At 37.8% G+C, this 20,846-nt stretch overlaps 1 protein-coding gene across 9 annotated transcripts in view; it reads right to left on the minus strand.

Annotated features, from left to right (window-relative positions):
- Window positions 1-20,846, minus strand: part of limch1a (LIM and calponin homology domains 1a) — a 79,692-nt gene that overhangs the window by 36,306 nt on the left and 22,540 nt on the right. For all 9 annotated transcript variants that reach the window (XM_051701855.1, XM_051701857.1, XM_051701854.1 and 6 more), the window contains exons 2-7: window positions 16,068-16,138; window positions 14,393-14,462; window positions 12,741-12,847; window positions 11,245-11,275; window positions 11,010-11,120; window positions 10,656-10,857 (exon numbers count right to left, since the gene is read on the minus strand). In XM_051701855.1, coding sequence (XP_051557815.1) covers window positions 10,656-10,857; window positions 11,010-11,120; window positions 11,245-11,275; window positions 12,741-12,847; window positions 14,393-14,462; window positions 16,068-16,138 — 592 coding nt within the window. The remainder of the gene's footprint in view (window positions 1-10,655; window positions 10,858-11,009; window positions 11,121-11,244; window positions 11,276-12,740; window positions 12,848-14,392; window positions 14,463-16,067; window positions 16,139-20,846) is intronic.

Genomic DNA, 20,846 nt, shown 5'->3' on the forward strand with positions numbered 1-20,846 from the left:
CAGCGGGCTTCCAAGAGAGCTGATATTTAGTATAACAGCACTGGAATGCTTGACTGTTTTTGTGTTTGTGGCGTTCAAGACAGTCTACGCATTGCTTAGTAACACAAAACGGTTTTTTGTTAGCGGAGCATATCTGGCCATCTTGTTTCTTGATATGAATTCCTTGTTTATAGAACTTTTGTATAAAAGCAATGCACTGAGTATCAGTACACCTGTGATTACTTACAGTCTCATCACTCACAACAGTGTTAATATTCAGTACAACAGCACTTTAGCTTGTGTGATATTGTTTAACTGTCAAAATGTATAGGCACTTGGTATTGGTGTTTAATACTTTTACATTTACAGATCAAATTATGAAGGCTGGTTGTGTCTCTCTCATATTTAACATGCATATTTTGTCATGTGTAAAGTTGCCCTTTGCCATCTGACTACAGTTTCATTCAAATCAGGGCTGACATGAATGATAGAGTGCTTGTTTTTGAGTATAAATATGAAGCCCATCTAAGCATCATTCAAGGAGCCAGCAACCTTGGGCATATTATATGAATTTATTGTATTTAGTTGTCGCATCGGCATGCCAGATTGCTTCTTCATGTAATCCTTCCTCATAATCACGCAGTTTTATTTTGTTATGAGTTGTGTGGGAGGCTTCAAAAGTGGGACAAAACTTGGCCACCCAACTAAACCACAAAGCGGATAAATTATCCGTGAAACTCACTGGATAGTGGATCCGTTTACGCAACCTACTGATACTGCACAGAATCTGCTGTAAATTGGCCATTACAAGATCATTCATGGGGGGAAATGTTAATGGACAATTTCAACAATAAAGGTTTTTTTTTTTTTTTTTAAATACTCCACCATCTTCCACTTGTCAAACTAATAGTCCTTCCCCAAACTCACACCACTGGTTGAGTCAGTGTTGAGTCAGGAACTTATGCACAGTAGCGCCATGTTTGATTTTTAAAGGGGATGAAACAAGGCTGTGAGGATAAAACCTGCTGTCTCTTCAATGGGTTTTACTGTTGTTTAAGCTGTTTTTGATCGTTCCACGGACAAAATATTGAAAAAAAATGTATGAATTTCAGTAGACAACAAACTCCAGAAAGTTGTGAGAATTAGATGTGATTTAGGACCTTTATACGGCTTTATACAGGGCATGCCATTAAAGAAACAGTTATTCTATCTCTCACAGCCTCATTTTCATACCCATCAAAAACCAAATATGGCGCTACTGTGCATAAGGTCTATTGGGCAGTCAGGATGCTAAAACAAACAAAGCAATAATTTTTTTGCACCTTAGAGAGACAGTAGCCCCTTTCCCACATACAGTCCTGGTACATTCCCCTTAGGAACTTTCTAAATGAGAACTCATAAGAGGAACTCCACACCTGAGGAGAATTTTTCCCTCTTGCATTCGCAAACACAAAAGGAATCCCCGTAGTGACGTCATCTAGTGTCGACTATTTATCTTCAAACATTGTTTGCATGAGCAATTTAATAGCAACAACAACAACAAAACCAACAACACCAATGGAGGATGCCAGGATCGGAGTTACACTTTTGTTAGGGCTGTTTTACACAAACTGTTTCTTTAGTGAGCCACAATGCGCTGTGTCTCTGAAGACACAGTAAGAGGAGAGATTAGGCACTCAGCTGATTTAAACCACGCAGCACACACTAAATTTAGCCGAAAATTATGTTTAATGTGCATTATAAACCTATTTATCAACGGGATCTTTTACAATAAAGGCAACATAAAATAATGTACTGAACTAGAAAACCCATTGACTTAAAAAATATGTCTTGATGCAAGTTAATCATGCAGTAACAGACACGCAACACACTTTACACTGCATGAAAAGAGTCAAATCTGGAAAAATGTGGGAATAGTAAACTCCCATTTCAAGTTCGTCAGATGTATTAGGGGAAAAACAGACCCAAGTAACATGTAACCGTTAACATCCACAAAAAGCCACATAACTCAATTCGGCGGACATGTAAAGGGAACTGTGAAGTTTGACGGAAATTTACAGAGGAAATTCGGCTGGTTGTGACAACTGATGGCAGTCCTGCTGTGAGGGCCTTTTATATGTTAATGACTGGCAATTGTGAATGAAAGGTGTTTGGTGCTTCAAGCTTGCTGTGTTTCAAAGTACAGGGGAAGGCAAAAAACTGAAAGTTTGGCCTATTGTCGGCTACAGCAATCTACATTACTGTACAGACAAATATGCTAAAATAAACACCATGAAATTAAATTTTTTTAACCAAACAGTGGTAATATTTAACATTTTTGACAGACATTATAGAAAAAACTATAATTTTATCTGTATTTATTTATTATGTAAATTTTCAACACCAACACTGTTACCATGTGCTAAAAAGACCAGCTTAACCAGCATGCAATTCCCATGCTGGTCTAAGCTGGTTATGCTGGTTTGGTGTTGGTCTAGCTGGTGGACCAGCATAGACATGCTTTTCACCATCAAAACCAGCTGGTAAAGCTGCCTGACCAGCATGGTCATTCTGATGAAGCTGGTTAAGCTAGTTTAACAGCCTGGTGCAGACTCCAGCACACTAACATCCCAAGCTGGCTGACATGCACCCAAAACACAACATAAGCTGGTGACCAGCAGTGCTGGTTATTTCAGCTGGGAAGGCTTTAAAGTGTGTGTCTATACAGAAAATACTTAATTTAACCTACTCTGAGAAATATTTACTGGAGAAAAAAGTGTAACAACTAGCCCCAGTCTCCCCCATTGTTGACTATTCATGATTGGCCTCCCTCCCCACCCACCATCCCCACATTCACTGGCAGCCAAAAGTTCGGAATAATGTAAAGATTTTGCTCTTATGGAAAGAAATTGGTACTTTTATTCACCAAAGTGGCATTCAGCTGATCACAATGTATAGACAGGACATTAATAGTGTGAAAAATTTCTATTACAATTTAAAAAAAAAAATTCTGAACTTCTTAAACTACTTCAAAGAGTTCTCATCAAAAAATCCAACACGTGCAAGCAATGACAGCTTTGTAGATCCTTGGCATTCTAGCTTTCAGTTTGTCCAGATTCTCAGGTGACATTTCACCCCACGCTTCCTGTAGCACTTGCCATAGATGTGGCTGTCTTGTCAGGCAATTCTCACGCACCTTACAGTCTAGCTGATCCCACAAAATCTCAATGGGGTTAAGATCCATAACACTCTTTTCCAATTATCTGTTGTCCAATGTCTGTTTCTTTGCCCACTCTAACCTTTTCTTCTTGTTTTTTTGTTTCAAAAGTGGCTTTTTCTTTGCAATTCTTCCCATAAGGCCTGCACCCCTGAGTCTTCTGTTTACTCTTGAACATGAAACTGGTGTTGAGCAGGTAGAATTCAATGAAGCTGTCAGCTGAGGACATGTGAGGCGTCTATTTCTCAAACTAGAGACTGATGTACTTGTCCTCTTGTTTAGTTGTATCTGGACCTTTCACATCTCTTTCTGTCCTTGTTAGAGCCAGTTGTTCTTTGTCTTTGAAGACTGTAGTGTACACCTTTGTATGAAATCTTCAGTTTTTTTTGGCAATTTCTAGCATTGTATAGCCTTCATTCCTCAAAACAATGATTGACTGATGAGTTTCTTTTTTGCCATTTTTGACCTAATATTGACCTTAAGACATGCCAGTCTATTGCAAACTGTGGCAACTCAAAAACAAACAAAAAGACAATGTTAAGCTTCATTTAACGAATCAAATAGCTTTCAACTGTGTTTGATATAATGGCAAGTGAGTTTCTAGTACCAAATTAGCGTTTTAGCATGATTACTCAAGGATAAGGTGTTGGAGTGAAGGCTGCTGGAAATGGGGCCTGTCTAGATTTGATCAAAAATACTTTTTTCAAATAGTGTTGGTGCTGTTTTTTTACATCAGTAATGTCCTGACTATACTTTGTGATCAGTTGACTGCCACTTTGGTGAATTAAAGTACCAATTTCCTTCCGAAACAACAAAATCTGTACATTTTTCCAAACTTTTGGCCACCTTGTCCAGAATCTGGACAACACCTCCACCTCACACCCCACCCCCTCCTGCACATATTTTTGTTGTTCTGATCTCTGGTCAGACTTGAGCATTTTCAAACACACCTACAGATGCTACAGACAGACTGTCAAACTGCAACATTCAAAGAAGAATCTTCATTAAAATAATCCACTAACCAGGTAAAACTAATGATTTATACTGTATTAAACACCAATACTGTATTTACCTTCATATTGTTTTAACTGCATTATAATCTCTCACATAATTTTTTCTCTTTTCCACAGACATTTTTTTTCCCCATATGACCAGACTCAACTCATCTTCTGAGATTATAAAAGGTAACATTCAAACAGTTGTTGCAATCTTTTAATATCCATTTTTATGTTGGTTTACCTATTCAGTCTTCTGTTACTAACAATATTTTATGTCTCTTAAGCGTCCTGCAAGACTTTTAATAAGACTATGAGAAATACGTTTTCCTACTTTCATCCCAGGAAAGGCAGAGCTGAGAGACTCAATCAAGATTATGGCAAAAAGAGAGAAGAGTAAGTTTTATATGTATTATACAGTTGATATATCTTTTTTTTATTTTTTATGCATATGTTGTTAGGAGTTCTTTAAGTGTGTGATTTCAGTGGTTAAATGACTGTTATGTTTTGCAGTTGCTGGAAACCAGGTCGACACAGGTGTATTGTGTATTCCGTGGACATGATGTCTGATGAAGGAGATAGTGTTGTCTACGGGAGGCCAGTGTGAGTTGTAAAACCAGCAGCTTTGAGAAGCTCTGTTCCAGGAGCTACAGAAGAGACTGGGAACTAATCACATTCGTGTGATGGCAAATGACAGAGTCAGATGCCAGTTAACTGACGGAACTCTAATTGAAGCTTCACACTGTGTTTCAGATGTCTGTATATTTTATTATTGTTATCTTTTTTTTATATTTCACATTTTCCTTTTAATAAACGACTTTAAACCTAATTATTGTCTCAGCATTTTTGTTGAGTCAACATTAATTAAAGGCCTGAAATAAGAGGCATAAGCTAAATGCGGTTTGGGATTGGGTGGGCTAAATTTTTTATTTAACCAAGAAAATTAAAGCCAATGCATGCAGTGGCCCAATAGCTGTCAAGATTTAGGGATGTGCTAAATAAATTGTAACCAATAAAATGAAAGCCAGTGTATGCAGTGACCCAATGGTTAAATTTAAGGGCAGCCAATCCAGTTTGAGATAATGACCAATAGGGGGGACAATTTTATCTAGAAGGTGAGAAATGCAAATGTGACTCCGCTGTGAAAAAGTCTCCTGACAGACAACTTAAGGCGATTACTTACAATGGCAACAAATGGCCATAACACGGAAGTCAGTCAGTCAGTCAGTCACTATACATCCAAAATGGAATTTAATCAGATGTATACAGGCCTGTAGAATTTTAGACTCCAGGCCAGTAGATTTCTGAATAAGTCCGAAATTCAGCGGTTTATATAGAAGTCTACTGGTCTGGATACATCTCTTTTCATGCAGTGTTACTCATGTAAATTAGATTTCATGATGGTTATGTTTATAATAGATTTTAATTACTCACTCTCGATAAACATCTTATTATTCATGTCCGTTATCCCAGGAAAAAAGTCAGTGTAGTTATCAGGAAATCACTTTATTTCCTAACAGTCACACAGTATATGTGCAACAAATCTCAAACTGCTTCTCCCGTTAAAGTCACTCAGCAGCTCTGCTCACCCCTCGCACTCACATAATATGTGAAACTGGCGATACTATTGCTGCTTTATGTTATTTCTGTTAAGGAAAATGGAAAATTAGCACAATCCTCTGAGTAGCAGGCTAGCAGTTAGCTACAAGTTTGTTTACTCATGGAGGCTGCAGACTCTTCACGTTTTTCATTGCATTGTGTGTCATACATTTTTGACCAATCACATGCTGCACCACCTCCCACAGTCCCTCTTCTCCCAAAAAGTACCTACCCTGGAGTAAGAGCTAAAAAAGTCCCTCTAAACAGCTAACAGGGACTATAGCTCCTCATGTGCGAAAACGATGAAAAGTACTAGCTCTGAGTAAAACCACCTAAAACATTCTTTAGATCCTGCAGTGGGAAAGGGACTACAGTATTGTATATAGTTTTTTGAGGAAATCAACCTTTTGTACAAATGGCTTAAGTTAAGCATGGTTCTCTACATATTAAGCATGGATGGAAAAAAGTATTTTAACATTGAAAAAGTTACAAACTTCAGTGTTAAAATCTGTTGGAAACCATTTCATTGATTAACATGAAAAATGGTCATTTCAACTCAAAAAGATTGCTGAACCGTTTACAATAAAAAAAATCCAACAGTATAAATAAGAGTGTTAAATTGTACACCTAAATACAGGTTATGAATTAGAAGGCTTCTATGCACAACAACAACAAAAAATTTTTTAGCAGAAGTACAGTGCATCCGGAAAGTATTCACAGCGCTTCACTTTTTCCACATTTTGTTATGTTACAGCCTTATTCCAAAATGGATTAAATTCATTATTTTCCTCAAAATTCTACAAACAATACCCCATAATGACAACGTGAAAGCAGATTGCTTGAAATCTTTGCAAATTTATTAAAAATAAAAAACGAAAAAAAAAAACAAAAAATTTATTTTTAAAAATCACATGTACATAATTATTCACAGCCTTTGCCATGACACTCAAAATTGAGCTCAGGTGCATCCTGTTTCCACTGATCATCCTTGAGATGTTTCTACAACTTGATTGGAGTCCACCTGTGGTAAATTCAGTTGATTGTACATGATTTGGAAAGGCACACACCTGTCTATATAAGGTCCCACAGTTAACAGTGCATGTCAGAGCACAAACCAAGCCATGAAGTCCAATGAATTGTCTGTAGACCTCCGAGACAGGATTTTAACGAGGCACAGATCTGAGGAAGGGTACAGAAAAATTTCTGCAGCATTGAAGGTCCCAATGAGCACAGTGGCCTCTATCATCCATAAATGGAAGAAGTTTGGAACCACCAGGACTCTTCCTAGAGCTGGCCGCCCGGCAAAACTGAGTGATCGGGGGAGAAGGGCCTTAGTCAGGGAGGTGACCAAGAACCCGATGGTCACTCTAACAGAGCTCCAGCGTTTCTCTGTGGAGAGAGAAGAACCTTCCAGAAGAACAACCATCTCTGCAGCACTCCACCAATCAGGCCTGTATGGTAGAGTGGCCAGACGGAAGCCACTCCTCAGTAAATGGCACATGACAGCCCGCCTGGAGTTTGCCAAAAGGCACCTGAAGGACTCTCAGACCATGAGAAACAAACTTCTCTGGTCTGATGAAACAGTGATTGAACTCTTTGGCCTGAATGGCAAGCGTCATGTCTGGAGGAAACCAGGCACTGCTCATCACCTGGCCAATACCATCCCTACAGTGAAGCATGGTGGTGGCAGCATCATGCTGTGGGGATGTTTTTCAGCGGCAGGAACTGGGAGACTAGTCAGGATGATCGAGGGAAAGATGAATGCAACAATGTACAGAGACCTCCTTGATGAAAACCTGCTCCAGAGTGCTCCAGACTTCAGACTGGGGTGAAGGTTCATCTTCCAACAGGACAACGACCCTAAGCACACAGCCAAGATAACAAAGGAGTAGCTACAGGACAACTCTGTGAATGTCCTTGAGTGGCCCAGCCAGAGCCCAGACTTGAACCCGACTGAACATTTCTGGAGAGATCTGAAAATGGCTGTGCACTGAAGCTCCCCATCCAAGCTGATGGAGCTTGAGAAGTCCTGCAAAGAAGAATGGGAGAAACTGCCCAAAAATAGGTGTGCCAAGCTTGTAGCATCATGCTTAAAAAGACTTGAGGCTGTAATTGGTGCCAAAGGTGCTTCAACAAAGTATTGAGCAAAGGCTGTGAATACTTATGTACATGTGATTTTTGATTTTTAATAAATTTGCAAAGATTTCAAACAAACTTCTTTCAAGTTGTCATTATGGGGTATTGTTTGTAGAAATATTAGGAAAATAATTAATTTAATCCATTTTGGAATAAGGCTGTAACATAACAAAATGTGGAAAAAGTGAAGCGCTGTGAATACTTTCCGGAAGCATGTATCTGATGTTCTTCAGATATCTGTGTGTCAGATATACAGTTGAAGTTATTAAAACTCAGTTTTTTTAAACACTCCACAGATTTCATTTTAGCAAATTATAGTTTTGGCAAGTCGTTTAGGACTACTTTGTGCATGACACGAGTAATTTTTCCAACAATTGTTTACAGACAGATTGTTTCACTTTTAATTGACTATATCACAATTCCAGTGGGTCATACATTTACATACACTAAGTTTACTGTGCCTTTAAGCAGCTTGGAAAATTCCAGAAAATGATGTCAAGCCTTTAGGCAATTAGCCAATTAGTTTCTGACAGAAGGTGTACTGAATTAGAGGTGTACCTGTGGATGTATTTTAAGGCCTACCTTCAAACTCAGTGCCTCTTTGCTTGACATCATTGGAAAATCAAAAGAAATCAGCCAAGACCTCAGAAAAAAATAAATAAAATTGTAGACCTCCACAAGTCTGGTTCATCCTTGCGAGCAATTTCCAAACACCTGAAGGTACCACGTTCATCTGTACAAACAATAGAACTCAAGTATAAACACCATGGGACCACGCAGCCATCATACCGCTCAGGAAGGAGACGCATTCTGTCTCCTACAGATGAACATAGTTTGGTGTGAAAAATGCAAATCATTCCCAGAACAACAGCAAAGGTCCTTGTGAAGAAGATGGAGGAAACACGTAGACAAGTATCTATATCCACAGTAAAATGAGTCCTATATCGACATAACCTGAAAGGCTGCTCAGCAAGGAAGAAGCCATTACTCCAAAACTGAAAAAAAAAAAAAAAAGCCAGACTACAGTTTGCAAGTGCACATGGGGACAAAGATCTTACTTTTTGGAGAAATTTCCTCTGGTCTGATGAAACAAAAATTGAACTGTTTGGCCATAATGATGATCGTTATGTTTGGAGGAAAAAGGGTGAGGCTTGCAAGCCGAAGAACACCAAAGGGCGGAAGAGCAGCATCATGTTGTGGGGGTGCTTTGCTGCAGGAGGGACTGGTGCACTTCACAAAACAGATGGCATCATGAGGAAGGAAAATGATGTGGATATACTGAAACAACATCTCAAGACATCAGCCAGGAAGTTAAAGCTCGGTCGCAAATGGGTCTTTCAAATGGACAATGACCCCAAAGTTCCAAAGTTGTGGCAAAATGGCTTAAGGACAACAAATTCAAGGTTTTGGAGTGGCCATCACAAAGCCCTGACCTCAGTCTGAAAGAAAATTTGTGGGCAGAACTGAAAAAGCGTGTGCGAGCAAGGAAGCCTACAAACCTGACACCAGTTCTGTCTGGAGGAATGGGCCAAAAGTTCAGCAACTTATTGTGAGAAGCTTGTGGCTACCCAAAACGTATGAACCAAGTTAAACAATTTAAAGGCAATGCTACCAAATAATAATAATAAGTGTATGTAAACTTCTGTACAACTGGGAATGTGATGAAAGAAATAAAAGCTGCAATAAATCATTCTCTCTACTATTATTCTGACATTTCACATTCTTAAAATAAAGTAGTGATCCTAATGGACCTAAGACAGGGAATGTTTTCTACGATTAAATCTCAGGAATTGTGAAAAACTGAGTTTAAATGTATTTGGCAAAGGTGTATGTAAACTTCTGACTTCAACTGTAAGTCCTCTCACACACTCGTCACACATTCACATCGACAGACAAATGTGTGAATGTGTGTCTGGCACAACAGCTGCACTCTCAAACCCCTACTGCATGTATGTGGGAATGTTCAATTCTTCTCATTAAGTCCAGTGTTCACGATTGTGTGCTAAGTGTGTCCCAGTGTGTCTTTATCAGCAGCTGGTCTCGCCTGAAGGTTTGCTGACAGGACAGAACTGGAGGGCCTGAAGCAAGTGTGTGTGTGTGAGCGTGTGCGTGCATTTGTGTGTATTCAAGACTGACGGATCAGTGAGAAGGCCTATGTGCATTCAGGGCTGTGTGACATGGCTAAAAAAATGATATCTTGATATGTTCAGCCTTGTGACGATATCAATATTTATGCATTTGCTCGGAAATGGCTTTAAAAGTGATGCTTTGTTTTTTTAATCAGAAAAACCATTGGGACCAGACAGGCAAAGATTCAAAATGCTTAATGTAAGAACTAAAATTCAGTAAAAAATTTGTTAAACATAATAAAGTCATGTTCTCTTATTCTGTTTCTCACTAAAAGAACACAAGGAAGAATGATTTTTATTCATTTTCATTTGTGTGTACCAATATAACCATAAAAATAACAAACAAAAATATTTATCTACCACATTTGAATATAGGAAATACCAAGAAGATACTTTTATGAATATTTTTAAGTGAAACACAAATGAATCGTTCTCACCAACTCTCACCATTTTTGATACTTAATTTTAAATCAGAGATGATACTAAAATATCTCTCTCATTATTCTTTAATACTTGTGAGTCACGAGAAAATCTTTTCTAAATCTTTGTGAATATTTAATATATCACTCAGCTCTAAGTGCATGAGATTACAAAAATAACAAAAAGTAGAAAAAGGCATACCATCACTGTTGCAGCGAAGAACGGTGTCTGGGGAGGGTGTGTTCCGTGATCGCGTGCCAAATGAGTCGAGGCTGTCGAACGAATCATCACGACCATGCCTCGGAGGAGACAGCGAATCAGAGCGTTCCGATTCCCAGCTGTCTATGTAACCACTGTCCCTTATACTGCGCTTAGGGGAGTCCAAATCTTCACTTACACACTCCTACACACAAACATACACATCAACACACAAAAAATACAATAAAGAGGGGGAATTAATTAACATGATAGTATAAACCTCCTGATTTAATTTACCAGGCTATTTGACATGTAGCTATTTTCTCAGTTTTAGATAAGTGAACCGATCTGATTTACCTTTCGCATCATGGAAAGGAGTCCTTCAAACTCTTTCAGGTTGAGTGTAGGGCCGTTATACGTTGCACAACTGTTAGCAGCTTTACCAAGCCAGTATATAGTAATGAGCACCTAGTCATTCATATTACACACATATGCACCCAGAATTTTAAGGGGAGAATACAATTATTAGCAAAAATGTGAAACTTACACAAATGCATATGTAAAAATTAAGCAAACAGTTCAGTGTACTTACATTCTTCAACTTTCTACTGCAGTCAGAGCCCCTACAGCAGGAAAAGAAAGAGAAAAAACATCATAAAGAAAGCTTTTCTTTGATGCTACAAATATGCCACACAAATGTCCCTTTAAGGGCAAGTCAATCCACTTGCCAGCTACACAAGTTCATCTACTATCTGCTTGAATGAAATTCTGTGAACTGTAATCGTATTTATTGTGTATTTTTAGGATGTTTTTTTTTCTTTTTTACTAGCCGTAGTCCAGACCTAGAATCTAGACCATAAAATATGCAGCTCCTCTTGTGATTACAATAATCCATGAAGCTGGATTCAGTGCCATTGTTAGCATCAAGATCAAATACTGATCTAAGTTGAATATTAGGGATGCACTGATATGAACATTTTTGGCCGATACCGATTTTAACAAAAACCTATAGGTTGATAATGACACCAATACCGATATTTTGTCACTAACCTTATTTTGTTATCAGATGACAGTTTTACTTTGAAAACATGCTTAAAAAATGTACAAAGAGGTGCAAAAGCTTTTTCACCGTTCTAACTATAAATAATTTCCATTGAACATTGGATCTGTTGAACACATGACAGGACAACATTTTAAAGAGAGACACAATGAAACATACATACAAGATAAAAAAAAGATGCAAAAAATGACTGAATATAACAACATGATGATTGATATGAAAAAAGGTTATTTTTTTCTAAAAGGTTATAACTTCTATACATTTTTGCACTTCTGTTTTTGCAGTTTAAAACGCAGCCTTTTAAGGTTAAGTAATCACGCAATTTCAGTCTTAATTCAGTCAATCGTGCAGCATTAATGGATATCATACCTATGTCTCAGAAGTCAAAGTCTGCTGGTTTCAAAATGTTTTGTATGGTTTTCCTCATCATATAGCCTATAGGTATTTCTGGATTGTGCATTTGAATTCATAGAGTTACAAAGAGATTTACTAATTAATTATAAATAAACCATCGGTTTTTCATATCTGCATTTTCATGCTTATTACCGATATGGTGATGGTTTTAATTTGGTCAACAATTGGCTGATAAATATCTGCAGGCAATTCATCGGTACATCCCTACTGGATATAACAGCAGAGTCAATAACAATAAAATTCATAAAATAGTAAAAGAGTAAATTGTGTTGCTCTTCTCAAGAATGTAATTTGCCAGTTGCTAGCTAGTTATTACATCTGTAAGATCCTAAAGTTTATAGCTTAACTCCATAATATGGGTGAGGGTGGGGGGTTGCAAGAATTTTGGAACCTAAGAAATGGATCATAGACCACAAAAGAACCCTTGTTCTAGAGCAATGAGACATGGTGCTGCCTTTACCAAAAAGGCAGTTGGCTCTTTTAGGCGGGACTTCCTTTACCACAGTTGCTACATTTGCAATTTCTCTCCTCTGTTTGACTGCAAGTGGTCTGTCACCCTCTCTTTATACCTTTTCTTTACCTATGGTCACAGACACACACACACAGCTGCATACGTTAAGTTTGCTCGTATTGACGTATCTTGCAAGTCTCCAGGATCGAATAGCTGTGATCCCTTCAGTCCCAGCTCTTCACATCCTCTCAGAAACAAGGTCAGATTATCCTGATGGAAGACAACACTTATTACACACGTGCTTGAAGGCAACACCTCATAATGTGTATGTGTGTGTGTGTGTGTGCATATGCTGCATGTTATCAATCAAGAGCAAGTAAAAGAATCTAAGGTTCAAGGCCAGATTATCAAGAATAAATGCATGAGGTTGTCCAAAATGTGACACTTTAAGCCGGCACCACACTAGCCGATTTTTCAAGTGATTTTCAGGTGTAAGCTTCATTACCAAAATCACTGGCCAGGTGGAGGGAGACAATGCGCACATTATCATCTGCCAACAGGAGGTCGTTAATCACTTGACCGTCAGGACTCCTGGCTGAGTTAATGGTTCCAGCAACGGAAAAAAGATTCCAACATGACAGAAAAAAAAAAAAAAATGCTCTGTCGTCGGGGCAGGCATTTATGTTCTCTTTAAGAGACCAATGAGCTTCTTCTTTACTGAAGAACTGACAAGACATCAAGCTGATCTAAAATTTTTTATATGTAATCACACTTTTAGCTAAATATCATCATAAACGATGATTGTAATCCAAAGTGATTCTGTCACCAAGCATTTTTTTCCCTGCGTTTTTCCCTACAAAAATGACTAATGAAATCAGAAAGCAGAGGCACAACAGTCTGTTTTTATAGTTTTTTTATTGATGTAATTTCTATACATATATTAGAGTTCTGGCAAACTAGCCACAAACTTGCCGCAAATTTGCCACTCATAATTTTCACATGCAAATGAGCTTGTGATTTGCCGCAAATGTTTGCCAGAAGTTTACAGCTCTTCAACGATAGTGGTGAACCTGCAGCAAACCTTTGGCAAAAATTCACAATTTGCCGCAAAGCTCATTTGCATGTGAAAAAAATAAGTGGCGAATTTGCGGCAAGTTTGCAGCAAATCTGCCATGAACTCAATTTTTGTTAGGTCACTGTAAGCTGCATATGTACATACGCATTCTACGGAATACGTAGAGGGGATAAAAACACAATCACACACTTTCACAAGGTATGAATCGCTTTCTAAATCACTCTTTTACCATTGTTAATGCTCATGTGGAACTCCTGTTGTTATTTCGCCGAGCTCCACGTGACAGTGAATAGAGAGAGAGTTCCAGTGAGTTGGTATGTGTGTCACCCCTTCACCATTTTGTATCGGCAAGTGTGTCATACCTCTGACTAAAGAGCGAGATCTCAGCAAAACAGTCTGCATGTGTGACAACCTCGGCCAAAATGAGTTGTTTTGTTTGAGTCTGCTATTTAGCTAGCATAGGTAAATAGCTAAATAGAAGGATTTAGCTAGCATAATCTTTAGGCAGCTTTGCCATTTGTTATATTGTTTTCAGTAAATGTGAAATATTGTAACTACAACATACAGCCACACACACACACAAACACACACACCAACACAAAACTGTCCTCGGACAGTAATGTATTTGTTCCGAGACAGCAGTGCTGAGCCTGGCCTGACACAAACAGACACACCACAGAGAAAAGATAGATACCAACAAACAAAACATGCAAATGAACACACATGCTAATTGCACTCACTAGTCCCGCAATGGGTGTTGGAAGTCTGTTGATCTTTTTCACAAGGCCTGGTTTGATTGAACTCAGCAACCTAATAAATGACATAACAAGAGGGAGAGAAGGAGAGAGAGAGAGTGCTTTGAATTATGCCATCAACAAAATAACCCAGAAAAACCCAGCAAAACGGTTTTAGAAATCTAGTTCTTTTTTTCTACATCATTATTATGTTTGGAGCATAAGAATCATAATATATTATTCAGATTTAATTGTTTTTCTGGAGGACATTAGGATGAGTTATTAAGAAAATGAAGGTGGGCTTGGGTAGCTCAGCGAGTAAAGACACTGACTACCACCCCTGGAGTCGCGAGTTCGAATCCAGGGCGTGCTGAGTGACTCCAGCCAGGTCTCCTAAGCAACCAAATTTGCCTGGTTGCTAGGGAGGGTAGAGTCACATGGGGAACCTCCTTGTGGTCGCTATAATGTGGTTCGCTCTCGGTGGGGCTCGTGGGGAGTTGTGCATGGATGCCGCGGAGAATAACGTGAAGCCTCCACACGCGCTATGTCTCCATGGTAACGCGCTCAACAAGCCACGTGATAAGATGCGCGGATTGACGGTCTCAGACGCGGAGGCAACTGAGATTCATCCTCTGCCATCCGGATTGAGGCACGTCACTACACCACCACGAGGATTTAGAGCACATTGGGAATTGGGCATTCCAAATTGGGGAGAAAAAGGGAAGAAAAAAGAAAAAAAGAAAAAGAAAATGAAGGCAAAAATGTTCTCTGATATCAAAATAACACGGATAGCAAAACCATGTTGAAAAAAATATGATCATAATTTGAATTGATGCACACTAGTATATGGGTTAACAGTGTCTGTATTTCATAGATGTTTATTCACAATGATTGTCTTTCAGCACTTCGGCACAGAAATCTCAATTTCCACTACAGCACATGAACCAAACCTTTGCATATTACCCTCAGCTATGTTATGAAAGTTATTATATAATAATTTTTTTAATATAATATTTGCTTCCTGATTTATTACACAATTTGTGTAAACACAAAGACAACCTTACAGTAAGTGTCTAACGTGTTTTGAGGGAAACTTAAGTATTTACAAAAAAAAATACTGTAATAATGAGAGTATTAACTTGTCAAAGTTTCATGGTAATAATTTACATTTTAAAGAAATACTATTTAGTTTTACCGTGTTGACCTGTAATGTCTCCCCAACAGGTGAAAACACACACACACACTAAGTCACCTACAGAGGACATCGAAGAAATCAAAGTCTTTCTTATAAAAAAAAATTACATTAAAAGTTTTAAAAACTGAAATTTTTCCTCAAACATTTATTTACAAGAAACTATTTGTAAATCAGTTCAATTTAACTGCTAATTACCAAAATAATATACCTATAGTTCCTCTTTTTGGAATAGTGTTTTCTGAATTTTGATGTCAGCCATTTTTAAAAAAACAAAGAGTGGAAGTTGCCATGGCCTCAAAAACTGACATCCCTGAAAAGCCAAGGATGTCCTTTTTAGGATACACCAGAACTTTGAGGCATATATGAAATTCACAAAATCAGTTGTCCTTTACATAGGGAAAAATTGAATTGCTAGGTGCCAAGAGGAAAATTAACAAAATACTCAAACCACAATCATCTCCATAACAGTGTGTGTATAAAACTCACTTGCAGAGCAGAACGCCGTTCTCCAGTCCACTTCTGAAATCCTTGTCACAGAAACTTCTTCCTGTCACTGCCTGTCAACCAGACAGAAAAGCATAATTAGTCATCAGTCAAAAAGAACTAAAGTGTTTTTGTCATTTATTAATGTGAAGGTAAAACAGTAGTGATAATGTGACTGCTGCTTTCTGGAGCAGTTCGGGGTAAAATTAAATGGATTTTGAAAACAGATAGATTTATATATAAACTGTGTCTAAATACTAACCAAACAGATGGTTTCTATTTCTTTAGGAATGCATAATAGAATTTCAAAGCATAACTTTTCCTATTTAGGATTTTCAGAGATGAGCTTTGAAATAGTTCCATCATGGTGTGGACTTTCCATTGACTTCTTTTGTTTTAATACTGAGCTAATCATATTTTCTTATCCCCTAATCCTACATTTACCCCATACACATAAACCCTCACAGAAACCTTTTTGCCTTTTTAGATTTTCATTAAAACATTATTTAGTATATTAAGCCATTTCCCTTGTAGCTGAATTCTACCTCTAGGCAAAACCTGACCCACAAATACCAAAATCTGTTTTTGTGTGTGTGTGTGTGTGTGTGTGTGTGTGACCTCAGGCCATAGAAGCATATCTGGCATATCATTAGGTTAATAGTCGACACACATTCAAAAGGCACTGTGCGTGCGTGTACGGGTTAGAGTATATTTTATGAATGTCTGAGTGTGGAGTATGTGCACATTCAATGTCCACAACTAAATGACTAAAGTAGTATTACACATCCTGTAAAGGTTAGTCTAGATGACATCAAAATGCTAATCCTCCTTATTTAACACAAACCAAGCCACTCATCTGCTGACGTGATGGCTTCTCTGTGTGTGAGCACTGTGTATGAATACTTACTTAGCTATAGTTTGGGGACAATTTTGTACCCAAAATTAGCCAAATCGGAAAAACCTCTCTTTGGGCATATTTTGAGACGTTGTCATTTGGAAAATGACATAAATGACAAATTAAATAATGATTTTTTACAATTCTAATAATCTGTTAGTTTTCTGTTAGTGTTAGGTTTAGGGTGTTTGTTAGGGTTAGTTTATACTAATTATAGATAGCTTTATATAAAAACAATAGAAGTCTATGGTATGTCCCCATTTAGATAGCTGAGCAAACGTGTGTGCGTTTGTAGTAGAGAAGGAGAGGATTAATTTGTTGTGGAGAGGCCGAGAACATAAGTAGTTGAGATTAGCAAAGATTATTTTCAAGGATACAAAAATGCCTTGGAATTAGGGCAAAACTTGCAAACATACACACACACACAATTACCAATAAACCTGTTACCCCCTAAACCTATACACGCACACAAATACACACACACACATACACAAGCGCACACTTCCTTTCAGAACAGGAAATAGCTAAACTGTACATCAGTTAGTCCGACTCTGAGGTCACTCATTGTCCACTGTCCTTCAACTGCTACTAAGAAAGGAAGCTTGAGTGTCTGTGTATGTGCCTCACAAACACACAGCACCATTAAAGGAATAGTTTGCCCAAAATCAAATTAAAATGTCATTACTGCCCTCATATCGTTCCAAACGGAACACAACAGTTGACATTTTTCAATGGGTTTAATTCAGCTCTTGCCAAACAACAACAGTTCAGAGTGACAATTAAGTGTCTGTTAACAAAAGGACAAAAAAAAATGCAATAAAAGCAACATGAAAGTATCATAAAAGAATGTGGATTGATGTGAGCTTCGGCGGAGGTAATTGTTATCAGTGAATAATGACTTTAATTTCAAATATCAGTCAGTTCATCACGCACAAGTCATAGTTTGGCTTTAGAAGAGTTATAGAAATATACTGTAGCCTATGAGTTATATGGACTATGTTTATGGTGCTTTTCGTTCACTATGAACTGGCATTGCAAAACAAGAGTGCATAAAGATTCTCCAAAAGTTCTACTTTTGTGATCCATAAATAAAATAACAGCATACAGATTTGGAACAACATGAGGGTGAATAAATAATGACAGAAATTACATTTTTTCAGTGCAGTATTCCTTTAATCTAAACACTGCACATTTCTTCTCAAATGCCCAATATCAGCTAACAAGGATGTTTCAGAATAGATCATGACCTGTTTAAAATCATGAAGCGAGTATAAGATTATAATCTTTATTAGGAAGATTACGAGTTTAAATTATGCACGTGTTAGAATATATGACATCATATCACTGTATTTATATAAAAATGCACATTTTCACAAATTGAATCTTAATTCAGAATGGTAAACCATTTCAGTTGTGAATTAGGCTACACAAATATCAGAGACAAGACCTTTAATGTCCTCGATAAAATGGTAACCTTTTCTGTAGATTTGAAAAAAGCCATGTGAATGTTGTCTCTGTGAGGGGTTTGTGGATGTATTTTTGCAGCTGTTGCTAATTGTGCTAAGGGCTAACACAGCAATGTTACTAGCAATGGAATATATTGGTCACTGCTTTATTTAACACACCTGTTGTATCTAAAATTGTTCACTAGTTCACTATTTTCTATATTTCCTATGGTGAATGCCACATATGAGCGAATTCAGACTCTTTATATACATGCTTTACATATTGTACCTATAATACATACATAATTTGCCAGCTTTGTTGTTTCATATTTCCTCATTTACAGAAAACGTTAATTTGTGAGTGCGATCACAACTTCATAGTAAAAGCACTTGACATGCTGAATAAGTAAATGTCATGTTCACTGTGCACTGTATGTACAATTAGTTTGATTCACTCTGTGAGAAAATGAGATTGGCAATGCGCACATGCCATCCATGGTTGTTGGACTGCTGAGTGCACTGTGTTGTTATTTCCTACTTTCTAAAATATTAACTATTTCTTTGTGCAAATGAACGTATAGAAAATGCAAAAACTGCCATCTACTACTTAAACACTCACTTGAATGTTTTTTGTATATCTTTTTTTTTTTTTATTAAGGTTACAAAGTTAAAGTTTTGTGTGAAATTTTAAGTAAATATAGTGCTAAATAAAAGTTAATAAATTTTTTAGCAATTTTATGTATAATTATTTACTATATTAAATTGTGTGATACATCGGCATTATATTGGCCTATTGGCTAACCTGCTCTCTGGGTATTGGCATCGACCATTAATAAACCCATTTCGGTCGACCACTAGTTCGGAATTGAGGAAAACATTTTTACAGGTCACCAGGTCACAAAAAGTCCTCTGGTAGTCCAATATTCATCGGCCATCTCCAACACACCTAATATTACTATGGACTTCTACTTTAGAAGGTCATATGATGATTATGCATAAATATACTGGCCTAGTACATAGGCAGACTCAAAGAACCTGAGCCCACAGAACTCCTGTCATTCATTAATTCCAACATATCCCCCAGCCCATGTGTGATTGCATGTTAAATATTCTGGCTGATTTGATTATGCTTTCAGCTACCAAAAACAGTATAGTATTCTCAGCTCTGTTTAACTCACTTTGCCATGTTTTAACACAGCGATTCTCAACTGGTTTTATTTTGGGACCCAGATTTGACATTGGAAGTGGTGACCCCACCATAGTAAAAAATGTAACCTGTATTTAATGTAGCCTAGGTCACATTTTCTTTCATTTTGCATAGTTTTGTTCATGGTTTTCAAATAAAAGGGAATGTATCAAGTGACATTATTTTTGTTGTTGATGTCAATGATGGAAGTTTTATCTCCCTCTTTTAAAAGTTGATGCGCCTATTTTATTTATATAAGCCTATTATATTTATTATCCAGTTTATTTCCAAATATCAAACATCATTCAAGCAGAACATATATATTACATAGGAGGAAAACTTTGTCCATAATTTGTCCTATGGACAAACCCTGATTTACACTCACTGAGCACTTTATTAGGAACACTATACTAATACTGCCTTAATCCTTCATGGCATGGATTCCACTAGATGTTTGAAACATTCCTTTGAGATTCTGGTTCATGTTTACATGATTGCATCATGCAATTTCTGCAGATCTGTCAGCTGCACATTCATGCTGCAAATCTCCCGTTCTACAACATCCCCAAGGTGTTCTATTGGATTCAGATCCAGTGACTGGGAATGCCAGATAAGAACACTGAACTCATTGTCATGTTCATAAACCCAGTTTGAGACTACTTTTGCTTTGTGACACTGTGCATTATCATGCTGGAAGTAGCCATTAGAAAATGAGTAAATTGTGGCCATGAAGGGATGCACATGGTCAGCAACAATACTCAAATAGGATGTGGCATTCAAGCGATGATTGATTGTTATTAACTGGCCCAAAGTGTGCCAAGAAAGCATTCCCCACACCATTACACCACCATCACCGGCCTGGACTGTTGACACAAGGCAGGCTGGGTTCATGGATTCATGCTGTTGGCGCCAAATTCTGATGCTACCATCTGTGTACCTCAGAAATCGATATTCATCAGACCAGGCTACGTTTTTCCAGTCTAAAACTGTCCAGTTTTGGTGAGCCTGTGCGCACTGCAGCCTCAGCTTTCTGTTCTTGGCTGACAGAAGTGGAACTCGACCTGGTCTTCTGTTGTTGTAGCTCATCCGCCTCAATGTTCGATGTGTTGTGCATTCTGAGATGCTATTCTGCTATTCTCTCACAGAATGATTATCTGAGTTAACGTAGCCTTTCTGTCAGCTCGAACCAGTCTGGCCATTCTTCACTGACCTCTCTCATCAATTTCCGTCCACAGAACTGCCACTTACTGGATGTT

Source organism: Myxocyprinus asiaticus, chromosome 7 (genome assembly GCF_019703515.2).
Source record: "Myxocyprinus asiaticus isolate MX2 ecotype Aquarium Trade chromosome 7, UBuf_Myxa_2, whole genome shotgun sequence".
In the NCBI taxonomy this organism is placed as follows: domain Eukaryota; kingdom Metazoa; phylum Chordata; class Actinopteri; order Cypriniformes; family Catostomidae; genus Myxocyprinus; species Myxocyprinus asiaticus.